At 33.3% G+C, this 23,740-nt stretch overlaps 1 protein-coding gene across 27 annotated transcripts in view; it reads right to left on the bottom strand.

The window, feature by feature from the left end:
• LOC106875945 (uncharacterized) overlaps positions 1–23,740 on the bottom strand; it is a 291,971-nt gene that overhangs the window by 13,553 nt on the left and 254,678 nt on the right. For 4 of the 27 annotated variants that reach the window (XM_014924278.3, XM_014924270.3, XM_089347699.1 and 1 more), the window contains 4 exons: positions 20,369–20,392; positions 10,478–10,516; positions 8,526–8,555; positions 322–345 (listed from right to left, as the gene is read on the bottom strand). In XM_014924278.3, the coding sequence (XP_014779764.2) occupies positions 322–345; positions 8,526–8,555; positions 10,478–10,516; positions 20,369–20,392 (117 nt within the window). The remainder of the gene's footprint in view (positions 1–321; positions 346–8,525; positions 8,556–10,477; positions 10,517–20,368; positions 20,393–23,740) is intronic. The other 23 variants (XM_089347700.1, XM_014924272.3, XM_089347702.1 and 20 more) reach the window with 7 other exon arrangements.

Here is a 23,740-nt window from a genome sequence, read left to right on the forward strand (position 1 = left end):
GGTGCTCCAACTTAAGTACCTAATTCAACTGAATCTTAATTATTTCTACACACACATGCACGCACGCACACACACACACACACACACACTCACACACACATATATATGCACACATGAGTGTGTGTCTATGAATATATACATAATTTGCCTTTATACAACAGACAGCGTAGACTTCATAGACATAATTACTCCAACAATAAAACGATGACATTAACATGCACAAAGAAATCAAAAAGTTAGAAGCCAGCAATGCTTTCTCCCATGCTTGAATAAGCACACTCTCAATTAAAAATTACATATAACTAATGGATCTTGACGTACACTAGTCAGGACAGTTGTTGTTTCCTGTGGGAAAAGAAATCAAGTTTGAATCTTAACATGCAGTTGATCTGTTTTATATCTATTAATAAATGTGGAAGTAGAAATATCTTGGTCAGTAAATGTTGCTAGCTTTTGTTTTGATATCCTTAGGGTATGAAGACCTCAACATCTTCATTGACACTCATTCACTGGTTTAATTAAGTTGTTTTTATGAACATCTTTTGTAAATGTTCATGTCATTTGTGTATATTCATCAATGATTTTCATGGAATTATTGTTTTCTGTAAGTCTTAAAAGTTATTTGGAAACTTACAGAAAAAAAAAAAAAAAAAGGTGTCAACAATGAAGATTATGCTTTCTTTTATATGGGGAAATTTCTGTTAAATGTTTTTAATGGAAAGCATCAATTTTAGACTTTATTTCTGAAGCTTGGAGATTATGAAATATTATATGTTACAATAAATAAATGGCTTTCAAGATATTAAGAAAATATTAGTTATTCTTTTTAAATGAAATTACAACTAAGCAATAGATTTTTGAAGTTTAGTATTAAAAAGTAAGCTTTTTCTAAGTTTCAAAGTTTTTTAAACAGTTGTAGTATACATGAAATGGGTTTAACAGGCTCAAGGTACTACGTTTTAAAACAGTACAAATGACAAAACTGAAAAGAATTTTTAAAAAGTAATAAAATATATTTTGAACTCAACCAAATAAAATATAACTATCGACCACTTCCAGTATCTCATACCCTCTATAATTTTCTTCACATTAAAAATAAAAAATCATACACGAATTAGAATTCTTGGGAATATCATCAAAATTAATAAGTACAAGTTGCATCATTGCATTAGAATAAATTTTTTCATCTTTCTTAGTCATACTCATGAAATTAAGTCACTAGTTTCTTGTATCACAATCATCATATTCAATATAACGGTAATATTAAATCCTTTAACCCACATAAGTTCTGGAATACCACTAATAGATTTACTTTCATGCAAAAGATAAATCGTGTGTTTAACACATACTAGTCAATGAGGTTTAGTGTACGTTTTAGATGATCCTACCCCACTGATATATATATATATATATATATATATATATATAGACACACACATATATCAATTGATAGCACATGATGCTGTACTTACAAATATCTGCTAACAAATTAACAAATTAACCCTATTGACAAAATAGAGATCAATATCTTAGGAATTCAAAACCTTTATTAGATTAGCTGAAGCTACTTTACATCTTGTTACTTAAAGTTTCATGCTTGGGAGCAATCTTTTTATGAAGGTGGCTGGTGGCGAGGACTCTGGTATAGTTGGATGGCATAAATATATATATATGCACACCAATACATTTGGATACAGAAACCTGAGAAAAAGTACCAAATAAAAGAAGAGTTTCTTACTTCTTGCTTTCTGCAGTTATGCATTCATGAATTAATATATATTATCTACTGAATTTATTGATTATTATTTCTTTGTGTGTAGACCAAATTGTGTTTATATGCATATATTTTTGTGTGTGTGTGTTTCATACCCACAGCAGAAAGGTGTGCAAGGTGTGTCTACAGTGGAAACGACTTTTACACACAAGAGCATCGCACACAGCCTGTAATATGAATTACTGTCACAATCAACTGTTTACCCACTCTCCGTTGATTCTGTTACTTGGCAACTATGGAGGTAATGTAGAGTAGAGAAATTTAGTGGAATATTGACTAGATTTAAGCTCAATTCATAGGTGGATAGTCAAACCGTTCCAATAGCTATTTTTCTTATGCATTTTACAATAATGTGTAATAGTGGCCTTACTTAAAATATGAAACATATACATATATCTGTATTTTAAAATAGATATATGGATTTGATATATTTCTTACACAGGGCAACAAGTTTCTGTTGCACTTTATCTAGACTCACCAAAGAGCATATAATAGAGTGATATTGGCTGTTAAATGTAAAAAGGTCATATTATGATTGGAAGATCCCACAATAAGAAGGGTGTCAATTTATAAAAATATTTCATGCTGTGTTCATATCATCATGATCCTTAAGAAGAGGTAAATCAAATGTCTGTCTGTCTGCATGCATGCATCTATCTATCTATCTATCTATCTATCTATCTATCTATCTATCTATCTATCTATCTATCTATCTATCTATCTGTCTGTCTGTCTGTCTACCTATCTATATTAGGGGTTCTGAATTGTCATATTTTTAAGCAAATAGCCTGACATCATACCGTGAATACCTTATTAACCAATAAAAGGTATCCCTGCCATCAACTAACTGGCAGAGATTTAATGACCAAATGTTAATGAATATTTGTACTGTTTGTATGTATACCCTATCTTATAGCCCATGGAAGCCAAAGACTTTAGCAAGCTGATATTTAGCATTGTATGTTTTACAAATTTAGTAATGACAACAATGCAATATGTGCAAGAAAAGTGTTTGGAAATGCTGAAGGTTGTTTAACAAATTTTAAAATGTTGATTTCAATCTTTTGGATGGCTATCAATCAGATTGACCTACTCTTCTCAATAATGATGCAGTGAAAACAGCAATTGAAAAGGATCTGTGGTAAAGAATTGGGGACTTATCCTAGAGACTTAATAAACCATGGTCTGCAGTGCACAATCATCTCAAGCAGATATAGGGAGAAGTGGGTACCCCATGAGCTTTACCCCAAGAATAAAGGACACAGTCAATGATGATAACCCCAAAAAGAGGTATTCATTAGGTTTAGAAGCTCTAACTCAACATCCCTACTCACCAAATCTAGTATCATCAGATTTTTCCTTATTCAGGTCAATTGAACATTTTACTAGTGGAAAAACATCCAGAAGCTGGAATGATGTTTAAACAGCACTCCAGACATTTTTCTCTTGTAAAGAAACTGATTTTTTTTGGCGGGGTGAAGAATCAGATAACTGGTTTCAAGGTAAGAAAATGTCATTTATAATGATGGAAATTATATTTTCAATAAATAAATATACTTATGATATGTTTAATACTGATTTGAACTCATTACATGAAATGCAACATTCCAATTTGGGACCCCTAAGACACACACACACACAAACACACACATATATGTATATATAAGGTGATATCCAAAAGTCCCAGACTAGTTCTATAGAGTGCCAATAGATGGCAGCACATGGTTGCATGCACAGTGAGAGCTGCAGTGACCTTCATGAGATAGTGTGCCAAGCGACGTTGCTGTGTTTACTTTGCAACTTGTGAAATTTGTGCTTTCGTGATCACACGTATGCTGTAATCTGTGATTTTGTCATGGACAGGAACAAAGAACCAACGTGGAATTTTGCGTTAAACTTGGGAAGTCTGTAACAAAGACATCTAGCATGCTTCAGCAAGCTTACAACGATGGCGCAAAGGGTTGTATGCAATGTTTTGAGTGGTGCAGGCACTTCAAAAGTGAAGAACGTCCCTGGAAGATGATGAGCATCCCTAGAAGATGAAGAACATCCCTGGAAGATGATGTGCCACCTCAGAAATATGGTATTGTACATCAGTACCATACTATCAATTGAGAGTTCTACTGTGATGTTTTTAAAGCATCTTAGAGAGGACATTTGGTGAAAGTGACCAGATCTGTGGGGTGTGAAGAAATGAATTCTTCATGACTACATTACACCTTGTGACCAAGCCCTCCTTACTTGTGATTTTCTTGCCAAACATGGTGTCACTTCCACACCCACCCTATTCGCCGAATTTACCACCTGCGGACTTCCATCTCTTCTCCAAGATGAAAATGAAGCTCAAATATCACTGTTTTAACACCATTCATGAGATCCAGACTGATTCACAGAAGGTCCTTGACTCGCTAATAGAAACCGATTTCCAGGTGGGATTCCAAAAGTGGAATCTACTCATAATAAAAAGGACTACTGGTGGAATGTGTCAGTGAAAACCTCAATAAAATGTAAACATAATAGACCTGACATAATTTTACTGTGCAAAGTGACTATTTTGAAGGAGATGATGTTAAAACTTAGGTTATATTTTATTAAACAAAATTAGTTAACATGATGTAGCTAGGGCACTGTATAATGAGATCCATTGGAAGGATAACCCAAGGACAAAGAAATAAGAACCTTTAGTATGGTAGAAGCCATAGCCATTCATAATAAAGTGGAGTACAGGTGAAATATCCCAGTGAAAACCTCAATAAAATGTAAACATGATAGATCTGACATAGTGATTTCGGACAGAGAAGACAAACTGTACAGTTGTGGAAATCAGCTACCCAGTGGATGTTAACATAAAGCTAAAGCTCAGTGAAAAAGAAAATACTTATGCTGAACTATTGAGGAACCTACAGCTACTCTATCCAGATTACAAGTTCAGGTTTATACCTGTAATTGTTAGGGCACTGGGATATTTAACACACTGCCTAAATACCAATCTTGAGAAATTAGACTTCTCAAAACCAGAAAGGAGAAAGCTGATTCGAAGACTACAGATCCAATCCATCACTGGAATTGTAAAAATCTGTAAAACTTTCCAGAAGTTTATCATTTAAGTATATATGAGCATGTCTAGACATGCAACTATATGCATGAGAATACATACATAAAACAAAGCGTACAAATATGCACATATACACACACACAAAAATACCTTGTTGATGTTGTTGAAATTTGAATGAAGGAGCCTTGGGTCCAGATTAGAAACTGGCTCTTTCTCTATTGGCAAACAATCTTTAAATAAAACTGAATAATGACATATATATATATATATATATATATATATATATATATATATATATATGTTTATACACATTATACCATATATGTACCTATAGTTATATCTATATCTATATCCATATCTATCTACATGTACACACACACATACACAATGTCAAGAGAGAGAAAGGGAAAGAAAGAGAGAAAGAAAGAAAAGAAAATTTTAAGTGGAAGAAATATCAACAAGAGTAGTCCACTAAATTATTAGCACATATTTTTTATATAACTTCTGAATGAAGAAAAAGAAAAATTTCTGCTGACAAATATTGTTTGTTCTACAACAACTATACAACGCTCACTCAAACACTCCTCTTTGGGTAGACTAAACTAAAAAGACAAAAATACCATTATCTCAAGCATAGTTGATTTCCTTCAATTCTTTAGATCCTCAAACCTATCATATAGTTATGACAAGAATTCCATATATTTTTTATAGACAAGTTGATTTTCTTTTATATAAATATATTTTCAGTATTAAAATATTTCCTTTACTTTTAGTGATACTAGTGAGGAATTTGCACTAGGTAAGGTTTTAAATTGCATTAGGGCTGTCTTGAAGCATAGGCACATTGATTCTGTAATGCACTGGAGGCCTGTAATGCTGTTAAAATGACTCTGACTACATCAAGTTCGTATTTAGGAGTTTTGAAGTGTATGGAGTTACCCCTTTGCTACCCCTACTTCTGAATCTATTCAGGCCTGGGGAAGTTATACCTATCTAAGGTCCCACTTATTGGGTAATTAGCAGAAGATGGTTTTGTGATTAGGATATACAGGAGTAGGAAAAATGCCAGTTCCTTGAAGTGTATCAAATTGATGTACCAGTGTATGAACTTGCCTTGATATCACATGAACCAATTCCACTGTCTAACGATTAAATATACTCTGTGGCTCAAAAGTATTCATGAGAATAGGAGATGAGCAGAGTAAACTTTAAATAAACTGGAAGAGAGCAACTAGAAATCATTGCTATATCTTTCTCATGAAAAATCATGAAGTTTCGAACTTAAATATGGAGGCCCATGGTCACTGATGCAAGTATGTGAAGAGAAGGAGAGCATTGAATAGCTGGCAAATCCCACTATTGGATAGAGTTAAGTGAGCCATACAACAGACATCTTTAAAGTTAACCACTCATGGATAATCTGTTTAGGGAAAATAAAGGCATTGATTATTACATTTTGAGAGATAAATAGATAACAGCTTGCTTGATATCTTAAATTTTCCCTCTCACATACATACTTTTACAACATAGCAAACAAATAAAAAAAGCAAACTGAAGCAAACTATAACTAGAATGATGACAATGAAGACTACTGAAAATATTGTTCTTCGGCTATCTACGACATTTGTTGGAGGTCAGGTATTGAATAAGCAGACAATATTTGAGACAGAAAGAGAATCTAAGAGAAAGAAAGAAAGAAAGAAAGAGAAAAAGAGAAAGAAATATATGATTCTATGAAATAAAATTAGCACACAGATACATTGATCTAATATAAAATAAATAGACATAAATTAACATTCTGTCAGTTGAAACATGCTCTCATGATGGTTGTTAGGTATTAAGCTTAACCTGGTTTATCAATGATACAATTAGAAGATTGCCAGAAAATATCAATTTTAAATATTAAAGAAAAATATATTAGCTATGTATTACTGGTACATCAACCCACTATGTCAGCAATCTGCAAGAGCAGCACTTTGCAGAAATTTCTATATAAGTTAATATATAAATAGATGAATAAATTGAATAAAAAGAAATTCAGGTCCTGAAAATAAAATTAAAAAGCATATAACCTATTTGGTATTATTTAAATTTAAGATGAATTCTCTATATAAAATTTATGGTTATCATTGATAAAGTAATTGTAGCAATTTTGTTACTCTGATAAAGTTTTAGGAAGGGGTAAGAATATCACAACCTCTCAGTTCTCCCACATCCTGGTATCACTCATTGATTGGTATCAATGCCAAGCAACTGACTCTATTTACAAGTTGACTCATTTACAATTTTTAATTATGCAATTATTTTCTGATCAGTCACAACATTCTATGCTGGCAAAAAAAAAAAGGGAGGATAAACATATGTATTTATGCATTTGGGCATTCATATATTCAATTTATATTAGGGTTGCTTATTTCTGATATCCCCTTTATTTTACTTGATTCTATTTTCTTCTTTGTCCACTGATGTGCTGGGAGATATGCCATTTTTTCCTTCTGGAATTCAAAATTTTGGCCATCAAGAGTATTTATTGATTGGAGTATTTGAGTCCAAACTGCAATCAATGAATTACATGTCAATTGCACAGCACCTCAGCTGTACTTTCTGAAGGTATATATTCACAATTAGTTATGTGGTGACTATCAAAACTTAAATATCATCATCATAACAATGTTGATGCTTCAGACAGGAAAGTTTTGATATGCAAAAATACTTGTTCATAAATGTGTTCTTTAAAATCTAATTACTGTTTCTGAAAAGGAAGGGTACTTCCTTTAGATCACGAATGTTCTTTTAATCAGAGAAATGTGGAGGTGTTTTCAGATAAGAAATACTGGTTTGATTGGAGCAGTTTCAAAGTTTATTTTTATCTTTGTAAATGAGTTTAACATTCTAAAAATTTGTCTATTACAAATAATGAAAACCAAAACTTCATTCGCCAAGACACGAGAGTCTTTATGAGCTGGAGAATATAGATCTCAAATAGCTTAAATAAACAACTTAATGATAGTAAGAAATTCCACCTCAGTTGTGAATTTTAATTGGTATTTTACACATTTCATTTTCAGAAAGGTACAAAACAAACCCTTTTTACAAAGGGAACAATAATCTATAAAATACTCTAAGAGTTAAATTAATGAGTGATTTTAGCCTTACTCTTTACTATACATTGACAATGTAATTATTTCTTAGAATGTAGTATACAAAGCTTTATTAGTCAAAGAACAAGCTCCCACCTCCCTGATACCTTGAGACTCTATCTGTATAATAATTTTACTGTGTTAAATTTGTTTCCCATACTCAGTACCTTGCTTTAAATCTATTAAGTTCCTAAAATGAATATTTGTAGGCAATAATTGACAATTTTCTGGTACATCTTTTAATTGCTCTATTTCCAGGTCAAGCTGTCTGAAACTAATAAACTATGTTATCAGAATAATGTTTTCCAGTACAGGATTGAAATGGTTTTACAATATTACAATCCACTGATTTGATCTGTACGAATATACATAGTTCTTTGACAATTTAAATTTAACATCAAAGTATTAAAATGTTAAAAAGCATTAAAAGTTTTCAGTGAAAGATTCTTGTATTCTGATAAACATGTTTGTTAATTTCTGACCTTGGTAAATATCACATTCAACTTGCTGGTTCATAATGAACTAGCAAGCAAGGAAGAGTTTTCAAAACAGTTACCATTCTTGTTTTTCTGCCAGATTTAATCTCCTAGAACATTATGAAATTGGTTATCAGCATTTAAGTGCATTGAGCAAGAAAATAAATCTTTCTATACATTTTCTAAAAAAAAAACTGATCACAAAGCTAAACCCTTGGTTAATTGCACATACTGAAAGCCAGAAAAAAAGCCATCTTAGTTTTGCAAATTGGTAAATGTGAACATGAAACTGTGTCATTGTAAAGAATAATTGGTTAACTTTCAAATTGATTATCAAGGCTATATTATAAAATCTACACAATAAATATTTATAGTTAGTTATAATTTTAAGAAGTTGTTTTGATGAAATATGACAAAGGATAAGTGATATTAATTGTTTACGTAATAAAAAAAAATGTATCTAAACTGTATGCTTGCAATTATAGATAAATGCAGCAGAAGATAAATAATATGAGTTTTGTAATTTATTCTCTGTTTCCTACCAGATCTGTAATAACAGCACATGTTAGTGAACAAAATATGTACAATAAGAATAAAGTGTACATTTAACAATTCTTTTATAAGAAGTTTGCAACCATGCATTAGAATAATTCAGCTAGCTGACAATGACACATCTGTAGAATTAATCATGAGGGAAGCAAATAGCAACTAAAAAACAATTTTAACATACATGAAATACAAGATGCTATTCCTCAAAATTAAATTGTTTCATAACCTTTAATGTTGGAACAATCTGAACCAACAATGTTAAATAGTAAGACACTAGCTTTTGGTACAGATAGAAAAATTAATGTGATAATATTGGTGTCAGCATGTATTGGTCTATTTTCTTCTAAATAACTGTCTTCTTTTTGGAGCATATGCATTATATATTTTTACATTTTTATATTTCATAGTTTTTTGTCCTTTCAACAGATGTAGCATTTTTTGTCACAAAGTGACGCCCCACCACTGTTTTCATAATCTATCTTTATAATGTCTCTCATTTGTCACCTTTGTGGCAAATGTGGCAAATACAGAACTTGTTGTTGTTGTTGTTATTATTATTATTATTATTATTATTATTATTATTATTATTATTCAGTAGTTTTATTTTTATAACGTGCTTTCACTTCACTACCAAGCGCAGCTCTGTGCGCCTTGGGTATGTGCTGTGGTTTGCTGTGGTGCTCTTATGTTTACTGTATTATTATTATTATTATTATTATTATTATCATTATCATTATCATCATTATCATCATCATCATTATTATTATTATTATTATTATTATTGTTCAGTAGTTTTATTTTTATAACGTGCTTTCACTTCACTACCGAATCATTATTATTATTATATAAGTGGGGTAACTAATATACTAATAGATTTCTCAGTGGCATCAATTGCTACATATATTATACTGTTCCATCTGGGGAATGAAATCAGCAGAATTACAATAGTAAGAGAATACAACAAAGTAAAAGGCAGACTCTTACAAATCTAAAACTGCATCATGGTTTCAATAGTCAGCTGAAGTAATGTAGCATGTAAATATGCTGTATGGTTATTAGAATTATGATTACTACACAATATTTTCTATTGATTTGTGTACTTTATATGTCATACTGATTTGTAATCAATTTTGGGCATTGGCTAAGCTTCTATTATTATTATTATTATTATTATTATTATTATTATTATTATTATTATAACAAGTATTGCTGTTGTTGTTGTTATTATTATTATTATTATTATTATTATTATTATTATTATTATTATTATTATTATATAAACAAAACTTTCTAGTTCTACTAGCTATAGATGCATTGAAAAGCATTGAATGAATTCATAACATGCCCATGATATGTGTGCAATCAGAAATTTTGGCATCAGTTTTGTAACAAAGTTGATGTGATATTGTGCTTCAATTTGAGATTATGTGAACTATCTAATACAGAAAGTATCCAACCTTCAAAGAAATTTTGATATACTTACAGATGGTTTTGGAACTGGCAGTGGGATGCGATCCAGATACTGAAAAAAATAATTAGAAACCCCATAAAAATCATTACATTGATAAAATTTGTGAAAAATATTTGCAATTGTCTGTTAAAGGTGAAATAGTTACTATGTAATTTTCAAGAAAAATAATACTGATATATCAATGTGTGTGTTTTTAGTCAAATTTGGAATTAGATATGGCAATTGAACTGAAAGATGGTTGACCAAGTTGATAGGACACTAGTCAAGGAGTCAGCACTTCATATTCTATGCAATTAACGAGCATTTGATTGGCTTACTGTACCAAATTCAAATTTATGTAGGATATCTTATTCTGAAGATTTAAGTTTCATCAGCTTAACTGTATGAGTCACGTGAATCCTTGAACTTGTTTTTATGGTGTTGAAAATGCGTTACACCAAGCCAATTCAACAAGATTCATATAACACATAATAAGTACTATGATGACTATGATGTATCTCTAAAAACAAAAAATAAGCCATTCATCTATCATGTTAATAAGTTTAGTGAAGTGGTACAGTTCACTGAAAGTATTCCATAATTGATGAGAAGTTCTTTAAAATTCAAACTCGAGTTTCTTTGGGAAGAGAAATGAGAAGCCTCTCCAGTGTTTCACTCCTGCAATAACTACAAGAACACAAGCCTATCAGTTAGTTCCATAATAACCCAATAGTTCATTGGATATTATACACATATGTAAAAAGATGATCTTAAATACAAAGACCCTCCTGGGTGAAGAATGTACCCTGCCAGCATAGACTAGCCATTAGTGACTTTAGACTAGAGCAAGATGCAGACCAATCCAGGAAAGAAGGATTTGGAAGCTAAAGAACCCTTCACATGGTCAAAGATTTAGGGACATCCTCATCAAGAAATTTGATGAGAGGGAGGAGGAGCTACAGACCTTGGACATAGAAGGTAGCTGGAAATTCCTATGGGATAGCTTACTGAGTGACACAGACTAAGTCTGCGGATGGTGCAAAGTCCCTTCCAGACTAGAGTAATGTGGTAGTGGAGTAATACGGTAGACAAAGCCATTAGAGCAAAGAAACAGGCCTGGAAAGCCTGGAAGGGTGGGGGTAGCAGGGAACTGTACTAAATAGTCAGAAGGGAGACTGGGTGACAGGTATACATAGCCAAGGGCGAAGCGGAAAAGAAGAAGTTTGCCAATATCCAGTGACGTAAGGACCAAAGAACTGAAGTATTTCGAATTGCAAGACAGTGTGTGAGAGAAAATTGTCACAAGAGAGAAATGTGTCCACATGGATGATCGTGCACTTACTTTTAATGGTTCAGAAAAGAAAGAAGCTTGGGGAAGCCATTATGAAAGACTGCTGAATGTGGAGAATGATTGGGAGGAGAGCCTACCAAATGTTGACCCAACAGAGGGACCAGCTATCCGAATAGACAGCACACTGGTAGATAAAGCAATTAAGGGTATGAAACCAGGAAAAGCACCCCGGCCCATCAGGAATCCCTGCTGAGATGCTTAAAACATCTGGTGGTGTGGGCTATGGCCTGGTTACCCATATTGTAAACCTGGTAGTTCATAATGGAGTCATACCCAATGATTGGCGTAGCAACACCATAGTCAACTGCTACAAGGGTTTAAGGTGATGCTTTAGATAGAAATAACTACAGGGGTATTAGATTGCTGGATCAGGTGATGTAGGTCACAGAGAAGGTCATAGCCCAACTAATTAAGGAGAGAGTCTGCTTAGATGTGATGCAGTTCGGTTTTGTGCCAGGTAGAAGCACCACTGATGCTATATTCCTGGTATGGCAACTGCAGGAGAAATACCTAGTCAAAATAAACCCCAATACTTGGCTTTTGTGGACATGAAGAAGTCCTTTGACAGGGTCTCCTGATCCCTTATCTGGTGGGCAATGCGGAAACTGGGGATTGATGAATGGTTAATAAGGGCTGTACAGGCCCTATATAGAGATACCATTAGTAAAGTTAGGGTTGGCAATGAGTATAGTGAAGAATTCTGGGTAGAATTAGGGGTCCACTAAGGATCAGCCCTCAGCACCCTCTTATTCATCATAGTCCTCCAGGCAATAACAGAGGAATTCAAGACAGGTTGCCCCTGGGAGTTCCTCTATGCTGATGATCTGGCCCTCATAGAAGAATCACTACCAGAACTAGAGAAGAAATTTCAGGTGTGGAAGCAAGGTTTAGAATCAAAGGGCCTTAGAGTCAATGTTGCAAAGACCAAAGTTCTAGTTAGTAGGAAGGTGAACACATCACACACCCATTCAGATAGGTGACCCTGCTTGATCTGTAGACAAGGTGTAGGTAGAAACTCCATAAGATGTACCCAATGTAAGCTATGGACGCATAAGAGGTGCAGCAACATCAAAGGAAGATTAACCGGGAAGATAACTTTCATGTGCAGCAGATGCACAGGGGCAATAAACACCACAGATGCTCAGAAAATAGATTCCATCACATGCCAGGGGGAGAAACTAGAAGTAGTTGATAGCTTCCGCTACCAAGGTGACCAAGTCTGTAGTGGAGGTGGATGCTCAGAGAGTGTTACCACTAGAATAAGAATAGCCTGGGCAAAGTTCAGAAAGCTCCTACCCCTACTGGCAACAAAGGGCCTCTCGCTCAGAGTGAAAGGTAGATTGCACGATGCATGTGTGCGAACTGACATGCTTCACAGCAGTGAAACATGGGCCATAACTGCTGAAGACATGGGTAGGCTCGAAAGAAACGAAGCTAGCATAAATCGCTGGATGTGTAATGTGAGTGTGCACACATGACAGAGGGTAAACACCCTGAGAGAAATGTTGGACATAAGAAGCATCAGATGTGGCGTGCATGAGAAATATTTGCATTGATATGGTCATGTACTACAGGTGGATGAAGAGATCTGCTTGAAGAAGTGCCACTCCCAAACAGTGGAAGGAATCCGGGGTAGAGAGAGACCCAGTAAAACATGGGATGAGATGGTGAAGCATGACCTTTGGACGTTAGGCCTCACAGAGGCAATGACAAAAGACCAAGACCTCTGGAGATATGCTGTGACTGAGAAGACCCTGCAAATAAAGTGAGTTCACAGCTGTAACCTACACCAGTGTCGTATAACAAGCCCACTCAAAAGAAGCTTGGATCGTAGGGTGACGTGCCATGCTTGAGGAGACCTATTGAGTCAAGTACATCAAAACCAAAATCAAATGGAAATTGTAGTTGTGATCCCCATACCAGTGGCATGTAAAAAGTACCATCTAAATGTGGCTGATGCCAGTGCCGGCTTGACTGGCTTCTGTGCCGGTGGCATGTAAAAAGCACCAACCAATCATGGTTGTTGCCAGCCCCCTCTGGCCCCTGTGTTGGTGGCATGTAAAAGGCACCCACTACACTCTCAGAGTGGTTGGCATTAGGAAGGGCATCCAGCTGTAGAAACACTGCCAGATCAGACTGGAGCCTAGTGCAGCCTCCTGGCTTCCCAGACCCCAGTCAAACAGTCCAACCCATGCCAGCATAGAAAATGGGCATTAAACGATGATGATTATGATGGTGATGATGATTCTTCTGACTTAAAAAAGGCATTCATTCAAACAGTGCCTACAAATTTTATCACAAAATATATTGTAAGAATAGAATTAAACTCAAGAATAGAAAAAAGCTAAGAGAAATAGCTGAAAACACCTTGTATGTCAGCAATACTGAAACAAATTCAACTTATTATATACTAAAACTCAGTAATCTTGGTTATGTCTTGAAATGCATTTGCAAAAACATAACTAGCCACAAATCATTCACCACTAATAACATAATCACTCATGCAAATGTAAAAAGCACAGTTTATAAATTTTTAAGATCACTTGTAATTTCTAATGACATCCTCAATCTTGCTTACATGATAGTAAATATCTTTCTGTTGCTATGTGGAAGGCGAAGACAATGAATTCTGATGAGTGGTAAGTATGATGAAACTAGTTAGCTCAATAAGCATTTGATGCTACTAAAAGCTATATGGTTTGATAACAGAGCTTAATTTCATAGTAAAAATAAGAATACCTTTACTAAACATATACATAGATGGGTAGGTCTCCAATAGTTTCAACAATAAGGATTCAGTTACATGATTAACTGAATTATTTGCTCATTGAGTTAGTATGTAAGTGGGTTGACAGTTCACAGAAATGTGTACTCTTAACATAATTTTCATATAGAATATGCATGTATCTTTCAGCTATAGATGCAATCCACTTGACAAGCTTCCACAGTTTTCACCTAAATAATTTCACTCACAAGACATGGGTTGGCTTAAGGCTGCAAAAAATGATATTTACCTAAGATAACATGCTGTGGGATTGAACCCAGCACTTTGTGGTTGCAACACAGACTTCTTAAACATTTGGCCATACTGAGTTTATATAATGTACAGATAATACTCCTTGTACATATCTATTCATCATCACATTATATCAGTAATCTTGTAGTTTACCTAAATTTATGAAACTTGCACAAATAGCCTCAAATATATATATGAATGATGGGTGGGGGCAGGAAAGAATTGTAACATGTGGCATTCATGTAATGTATAAACAATTTGTAAACACAATACAAAATATTGTATGAGAGTTTATATCACAACAAACAAAAATGTCTCTGGAGTACACAAAGAGAAAGGCTAGCAGTTAGCCAAAGGAAAAACAGCATGCCACATTTAATAAAAAAAATAGATATCAAACATTTAAATAACATCTGGTAGTGTAAAATGATTACATAGAAGAAAAATAAGCGAACGGCAAGAATGTTTTAAAATATATTCAGTAAAAATGCTTTTAAAAATAGATAAGTTGAAGCAAAAGAAACACCAGAAACCAAATTTACATCAGCATGCCTTGTATTTGTTAGCGGTAATATATCAAAGCTATATTTTAAAAGTTTGCAAACACACACGTACATCATCATCATTCTCTTCATTATCAACAGTACCTTTTATAAAGTATTTGATACAAAGGAAGAATCCAGTTGTGGAAACTATGCCAAAAATGTAATGTATAAGCAAGAATTATTTTGTTTGTTTTTTTAGCTGTTTAGGAAAGCATGAACTCCATATAAGAACTGATCTGAACCATGACAATCTGCCTGCTCCATAGCATTACAGTATGGTAAGCAGACATATAATGAAGAGGGTGGCAATGATGACATGTATGATGATGATGATGATGATGATGATGATGATGATATATACACACACACACATATATATACATAAATATACATACATGCCTACACACACACACATATATATATATACATATATACATATATTTATTTATATATGTATATGTGTGTATATATATATATATATATATATATATATATACATACATGTATATATGTATGTATGCATTTATATATATATATATATATACATGCATACACACACACACACACACACACACACACACACACACACACACACACACACATATATATGTCAAATTCTCTTATACACCAGATGTGCCATCAAAACTCTTGATTGGACTATATCAGGTGGAGGAGAAGAGCCATGCAAGGAACGTGAAGAGAGCACAGCATAAAGACGGAAAATCACGGTGGTGCTCCAGCATGACCGCAGCCACTTGGCTGAAACCCATAAATAAATAAATAAATAAATATATATATATATATATATGAATATATAATACATATATAATTTAGAGAAAAACCAACTATTAACAAATTCAACAATGAAAAATGTCATTCAAAACATCTAGAAAAACAAAAATACCACAAAAACCCTATTCCAAAAATCAATACATTACATAATCAATAAATAGCAAATAATATTTATTTGATATTTTATTATAAGTTTAGATACGTACATTGATTTTATTGTTAATATTTTTATTATTCTTATGATTTTTATGAACCTGAAGAGTGACTATATTTTTAGATAGATTCAAATTTATTTAAAAATATAGCCACGAAGCGCGCGTAGTCTTTTAATACTATTTGCTATTTATTGATTATGTAATTTATTGATTTTTGGAATAGGGTTTTTGTGGTATATTTGTTTTTTTAGATGTTTTGAATGACATTTTTCCTCGTTGAATTTGTTAATAGTTGGTTTTCTTTAAATTATATATGTATTATATATTGGGAAATTTGATTTAGAATTGCTAAACTAAATTTTCCCTGTAAGTTTTGGAATTGTATTTCCTAATATTATCATTATATATATATATATATATATATATATATATATATATATATATATATATATATATATATATATTTATATATATATATATATATATATATATTTATATATATATATATATATATATATATATATATATATATATATATATATATATATATATATATATATATACATATATATTATCATCATCATTATCAACGTCGTTTAACGTTTGCTTTCCATGCTGGCATGGGTTGGACGGTTTGACTGAGGGCTGGTGAGCCAGAAGGCTGCACCAGGCTCCAATACATATATATATATATCTATATCTATATCCATATATATATATATACATACATATATATATATATATATATATATATATATATATATATATATATATATATATATATATATATATATATATATACTACATATGTGGGAAATTCTGTCTGTGGGTATGTTTGTGGAGTTGTTAGCTAACTCCTCCTACATTTTTTATCGATTTTGATCAAACTTGACATGTCTGGAAACCTCAATAATAGAACCCCTGGAAGAAATCCTTATATATATATCTAATATATTTCATTTTAAAAATCAACGGAAATAACTCATTCTCCCTTGGAAGGGATCCTTATATATAGTATCAGCAGTTCCAGAAATTCTGACCTGGGAGCTAGAACCTAGAACTTGAACCTTATCCTGGAATATCTGTAGAGCTCGGCGAGGATGTCCTGCAAACCCTGGTGGAACAAACTCCCATCGCAACTGTTGAGGAACTAGCAGAGGAGCTTGGATTTGGTCATTCAACCATTCATCAACACCTGCATGTCATCGGAAAAGTCAGCAAATTGGGTCAATGGGTTCCCCACAAACTTTCCACATCTAATCACGTGCAGAGATTAAATGTGTACTTTTCTTTGCTGTCACGCCTCACAAATGAACCTTTTTGGACCAAATAGTGACTGTTTATGAGAAATTAGGTCTCTATAAAAATGTTAAGCACCAAAGACAGTGGGTAGGGAAAGGAGAAACACTGGCACTCCAGGCTAAAGAAGGTCTTCACCGACATAAAGTGTTGTTATCTGTTTGGTGGGATATGAAAGGTTTAGTCCACTTTGAACTTTTAAACCCAAACCAAATGATAACAAAGGAAATCTACTGTGAGCAGCTTGAATGGCTTCCTTGGTTTCAAGACAAAAGGTGTTCTTCCATCAGGTTAATGCTCAGTCACATACAATGAGGATGACATTCCAAAGGCTGGAGCAGTTTGAATGGGAAACAATGCCCCACCCGCCATATATGCTGGACATTGCCCCATCTGATTATCATTTATTCTGTAGTCTTCAAAATCATTTGGATGGAAAAAAATGAATTCTGTAGATGAGGTCAGAACAGCACTGGAGGAGTATTTTTCCTCATGGATAAGCGAATTTTGGAGGAGAGGCCTTGCAAGTCTACCAGACAGGTTGATGAGCATTGTAGAAAATGAAGGAGAGTATATTTTAGATTAAAAAGGAACTTTACTTATCTTAATTTTGAAAAATAAAAGAAGTGTAAAATCACTGCATTATTTATGGGATACATACATGTATGTACGTATGTATGAATGCATGTATGTGTGTATGTATGTATGTATGTATGTATGTTTGTATGTATGTGTGTATGTATGTGTGTATGTATGTATGTATGTGTATATATATATATATATATATATATATATATATATATATATATATATATATGTCTATATATAAATATACATATATATTGTTGATATACTAATAAGAAAAGTAGTTAATCAAAAGAAAGTATTAAATACTGTAGGTAGGGTAGAGTAATATTTCTGAAAAGTTGAGTTTAAGAGTCTCTACTCAGAATTTTTCATTTCTGATCCTGATCAGAATTGAGAATAAGAAATGGTGAGAAGTAATTTCCTAAAACTTTGTTTTCCTCAATGGAAATGTATTGCTTACAATAATTCTTAACCAACCTATCAAGTCAGCCTGGAGCTTTTGTAATTTTGTGTTAAAAGAGCTCTGTGACTTTTTTTTATTGATACTTGGTAAATTCAAGCAATGTTGCTGTGTCAATTTTTTATGAAGTTTACCTAATCTACCAAATCTACTACAGTAACTCTTGGAACACTTCACCAGTATTTTGGTGAACATTATTTTAAGTGAAACAACAATGTCTATGAGAGGTGATCTTATTTTAAAATTGAGTCCTGTTGCAGATGATCAACACCCAGGCTGACAAGTCACAATCAAAATGCTAGAAAATGCGCAAGTAATTTGGGAATCCATCTATGAAGACTGTTGCCAAACAATCCACTAGCCCCTCACATTGTTGGAATCAGTTATGGAGCCTGTGAAGAGATTGTTAAAGAAAATCTGCATTGTTGTGAAGTTGTTTATTCCCTGGTTCTCCTGGCCCACTCTCTTATATCCTTGCTTTGTTTTCCAAAATAGAATTGAAATTGAAGGGGCATTATTTGGGGATGATGGAAGAATTCCAAATGGAAGATGCATTGGGATTACTGTGTATATTCTAAAGAGAAATTTTTCAAAGCAGCTGTTTCCTTCAAATAAATAATGTATGAAATACATTATTTACAGGTATAACTGAGTACTTTGTTAAAGCCAAGTTGAGTAACTTTCTGATACTGTCTTATATGTGTGTGTGTGTGTGTGTGTGGCAATATATATGAGTGCGTTTTGTAAACAATGTGCAGATTTTTCTCTGACAGACTGCTGAATTTATCTGAATGTATCATATATTCTGTCAACAATTGAAAGATCTTTGAGGTGAAAAGGATTTCTCTCCTTATTTTAAAAGAAGATTGAATTTTTCTGTTTGCTGGAGCTATATGCTTGTTAATATCATAGTATTTTTTAGCAGTCCCTTTGACCTTAATTTGTTCTGTTACATTTTAAGTTTTTTTATATTAATCAGTAGTTTTTGGTCACACTCTCTATAGAGATGAGATGCTGGAGGAGAGTCATGTATGAGGTTGATCAGAGTCGTTTTAAGTTGAGAGAGTAAAACAGTTACCATTGTCGGAGATTTAAGTAATTCTAGATGATGTTAATCATCTCATTTAAACTGTTAGAGGAATTTTGTTTTCATATGATGGGATTAATGATTAACAATTGATGAATTTAGTGTTTTGTATGAGTTACAGAAAGAGAGTTATGGTACAGTAATTTTCTAAACAAATTAATGCTATACATAACTAGTTCATAGCATGGGTAGTAATTAAATTCTTTCTAGAAAATAATTCTAATTACTCTTTACTAAGAAGCTGTATGTGTCTTAGCAAATTGAAAACTAAAAATGTAGTGAACACTATCAACACATAGAGTATGCTATGCTGGATCACATACAGAATCTTTGTGCAATGAGTTTGATGCTATATAATAGCCTGGACCTATTGTTCCTTGTTTGCTTTCCAGCTTGTTTCAGTATTTTGAAGTGTTTTCCACTGCCAGAAGGATAAAAATGGAGAGCTGATTGTGAGAACTAAGTCATCATGTTGAGGATGTAGATGATTTATAAATGAATAGTAAATAGTATTTGTTTGAGATTTTCATTAAGTTTTTATCACATTAGGTTTTTCTTGTTTATTTTTACCATTTCACCAGAAGAACGCTGATAAGTGAAAGCTGAAGAAATTGAGTTGAATGCAACTTACCCGGGGAAGTGCAATGCGTCTGCTCTAAAAGAAACATGCAAATTTTGTTAAAATTAATAATAGCCAAACATCAAATGCAGCATAGCATGCTGGTGAAGCAGAAAACATGAAGGGTATGAAGAATGCATCACTTGCATACAGAGATTTATTAACATTTAATTGTGACCTCAAAGATTAAAGCATTTCACATTACTTTCCATGACCTCATTCGGTTATTTGTAAGTGAGGTATAGAGGATTAAATCAAGCCTAGCATTTTATTATTAAAACAAGTCAAATAGAATTTGTTACAAAGAAGGAAGAAAAACAATATATTGCAATGCAGTTACTGTAACACTTTATAATCTGAGCCAAATAAGCTTAGTTTCTGATTTGATTCACTTCAATTGTATTACTAATAACTGATAGCAGTTCAATAAAGTGTACTCTATATAAAGAAGATGTGGTTTTAGCTAGCTTCAACTGTTAACCAGTCATTAGTTCAATAAATTTTTGTTGTTATTTTACAGAAGCTTACATTCAACAGATTTATGAGCAAATAAACTTCCATTACATCAGAAATTCTCAGCCTTTTATCATCTTGATGACTTTCCATAAATCAATAAACTTTGACAACCCAACTCTCTTTTTTTTAATAATATTCTTATAGAGATACTATTTTTTAACAAAACATTTGTTTATAGTAAAGGTTATGTTCGAGTCCCATGGCTTATTATCAATTGAAATCATGAACATTTTACATTCTAACCTACATTTATTTTAAAATTAAAACATTTTGCTTTGGTAGCTCTTTCAGAATTATACAGCAACACATCAGCCTGAAACTGCTGTTCAAGAAATTGAGTTCAAATCTTTTACTTCATTATACAATTTCAGCTTTTGTACAGTTTTAGAATATTTAAGGTATGTTAATCATCTACCATAGCTATAACATTTTAGGTCACATAAATTTAATAATGGCACCTAATATTTTATTTGAGAAAAGTAAAAAAACATAGCATATCTTTATATCTACTTTTCCACTGAAATTGTTATTTTATAGCAAGTGGTATTTTTAAAAACACATTAGTCTGAATGAAATATGCATTCTAACATGCTATCATACACATGTAATTTCATCCATTATATGAGCAATGAATTTAGTTATGAATAAATATAATTAAAATATTTGTTATATGTATTATCATTAATAAATATATTTTCATGCATTCATGCAACTATATACATTTAATTGACACACACACACACACGAAACATGAGACATGAAACATGGCTGTGATGTACAAGCATGACTGTGATGCACAGGTACAATTGTGTGTGGCTCAGAAGTCCACTTCACAGTTAAATGGCTTTGGGTTCAGTTTTGATACCTTAGTTAAATGACTTTTACTATAGCTCAGGGCCAGCTACATCTTGTGACTAAATTCTGAAACTGCAAGGAATCTTGTGATAGATACATGCATTACATACACACATGTTAGAATGTGTGTGGATATACATATATATATATATATCTTAAATTAGTTCTAACATCTGAGGATTTGACGGCTTCTTTTATAAATTTTTTTGACTTCTCTCTAAACTCCTCAAACCTCTCCTTTATGCATTCCCTGGATATGTTAACAGCTCCAAGGAGAAGGAGATCCTTAAAAGACTCAAGGTTATCGACCCTTGTACCCTTTTAGCCTGGATGTTGTCTCCCTCTATACTTCCGTGCCCACTTTTCTGGCTGTCAATATCATTACTGACCACATCACATCTTTCCTTTTGTCCCCTCTTCTCCCACATCCATTTCCTCCTCCCCCTCCTCCTCTTTCTCTTTTACTTCCTCTTCCTCTTTCACCAACCTTCACCTTTTTAGCCTAACAGCCTTGGATATCTCCGATCAACCAATGTGATCCAGCCTCTCAGGCCTACTGGACATCTCATATATGGATCAACTCAAATGCACAGTGCTTAACACCTGCCATTCATGTGTCTTCTTTTCAAGGTGCATTGCTGACATCTAAATGCTAACCGCCTGCTGGGAAGAAGAGACCACCATACATCAAAACTTCAATGTTGACAGCAACATCAAATTAGAAATTATACTCTCAGGCAAGTCCAGAATCCTCTCTCTGATAGATTTCCAAATCAAGATCTCAAGGGAGGGTTATATTTACATGAATTTTTATAGAAAAGTAGGCAGTAGGAATCTATTTGTACATTACAAATCAGCTCTGCCCACAAGGGCCAAAATCACATATGTACAGAATGAGATGATACATATAAGAGACAGATGCAGTGATGCAACCAACAAAGCTACCAACATCAGGGCAGTTCCTCAGGAATTTAGCACACAAAGGCTATCTGCTATCTGCAGCTGGGAGGGACTCAACACTAGTCCATCACCGAGGAAAGTTCTGTAGAGGAAAAATACCATAGAGAGCACCATGGGGGTGCACACTCATCAACTACCCTATCAAAAACATCAAAACATGCTTGAAGCCCTATGTAGTATCCAAAGTAATCTGCAGTAAATGTGGAGCATTGTACATAGAGAATATTGCTAGGAGATTACACATCCAAATAAAGAAGCATATGAATATGGACTCTTCAATAGAAAGCACTTTTGGAAGTGCTAAACCCAGAATTTCAGTTTCCATCAGGGGAAACAAATGCAACAGGAGCAATCTCAGAATTATGGAAGCCCTCCTTATAAACGAATTGAGACCAGCCACGAACAACAGAAAAGAACTACATGAAGTAAACTGGTTGCTAAAACAACATCAGTCCTTTCATCCCTAGACTATATATGAGGGCACATGGCTTAGTGGTTAGAGTGTTGCACTCATGATTGCTCTTATGATTCCTGGACTATTTAATGCATTCTGTTCTTGAGTAAAATATTTAATTTCACATTGCTCTGAGATACTTCAACACCTGACATCTTGTACACTATGCATCTGTTCAGGCAACATCGATTTCATAAAGTGAGTGAACCAATGTTCAGTGCATACATGTGATCACTGTAAGGAAATCATTTGTGCAGGTCATTCAACAAAAACTGAACAGTCATACATTGTCTTCAACAGAAGATTCTATACATAAATGTGTGTGTGTGTGTGGGGTGTGTGTGTACATGTGTTTGTATGTGCAGATGTGCATTAATGGTGGTAATCCATAGTATTTGTCTCTGGCTAAGTAAAATGGTGGTGTGATGTTTACAGTCAACATCAGCATTGTGACTGACCACTCTGCATTTTAAAAGACTTGTGGAAATAAAAAGTTCCTTACTTGAAAAACAGGTAAAATTTGGTGACAGGAAGAATATCCAGTTATAAATTCCTGTTTCAAATAAGTTTCTGTCCAACTCATGCTGGCATTTGAAAAT

Source organism: Octopus bimaculoides, chromosome 2, assembly GCF_046866305.1.
Source record: "Octopus bimaculoides isolate indiv1 chromosome 2, ASM4686630v1, whole genome shotgun sequence".
Classification (NCBI taxonomy): domain Eukaryota; kingdom Metazoa; phylum Mollusca; class Cephalopoda; order Octopoda; family Octopodidae; genus Octopus; species Octopus bimaculoides.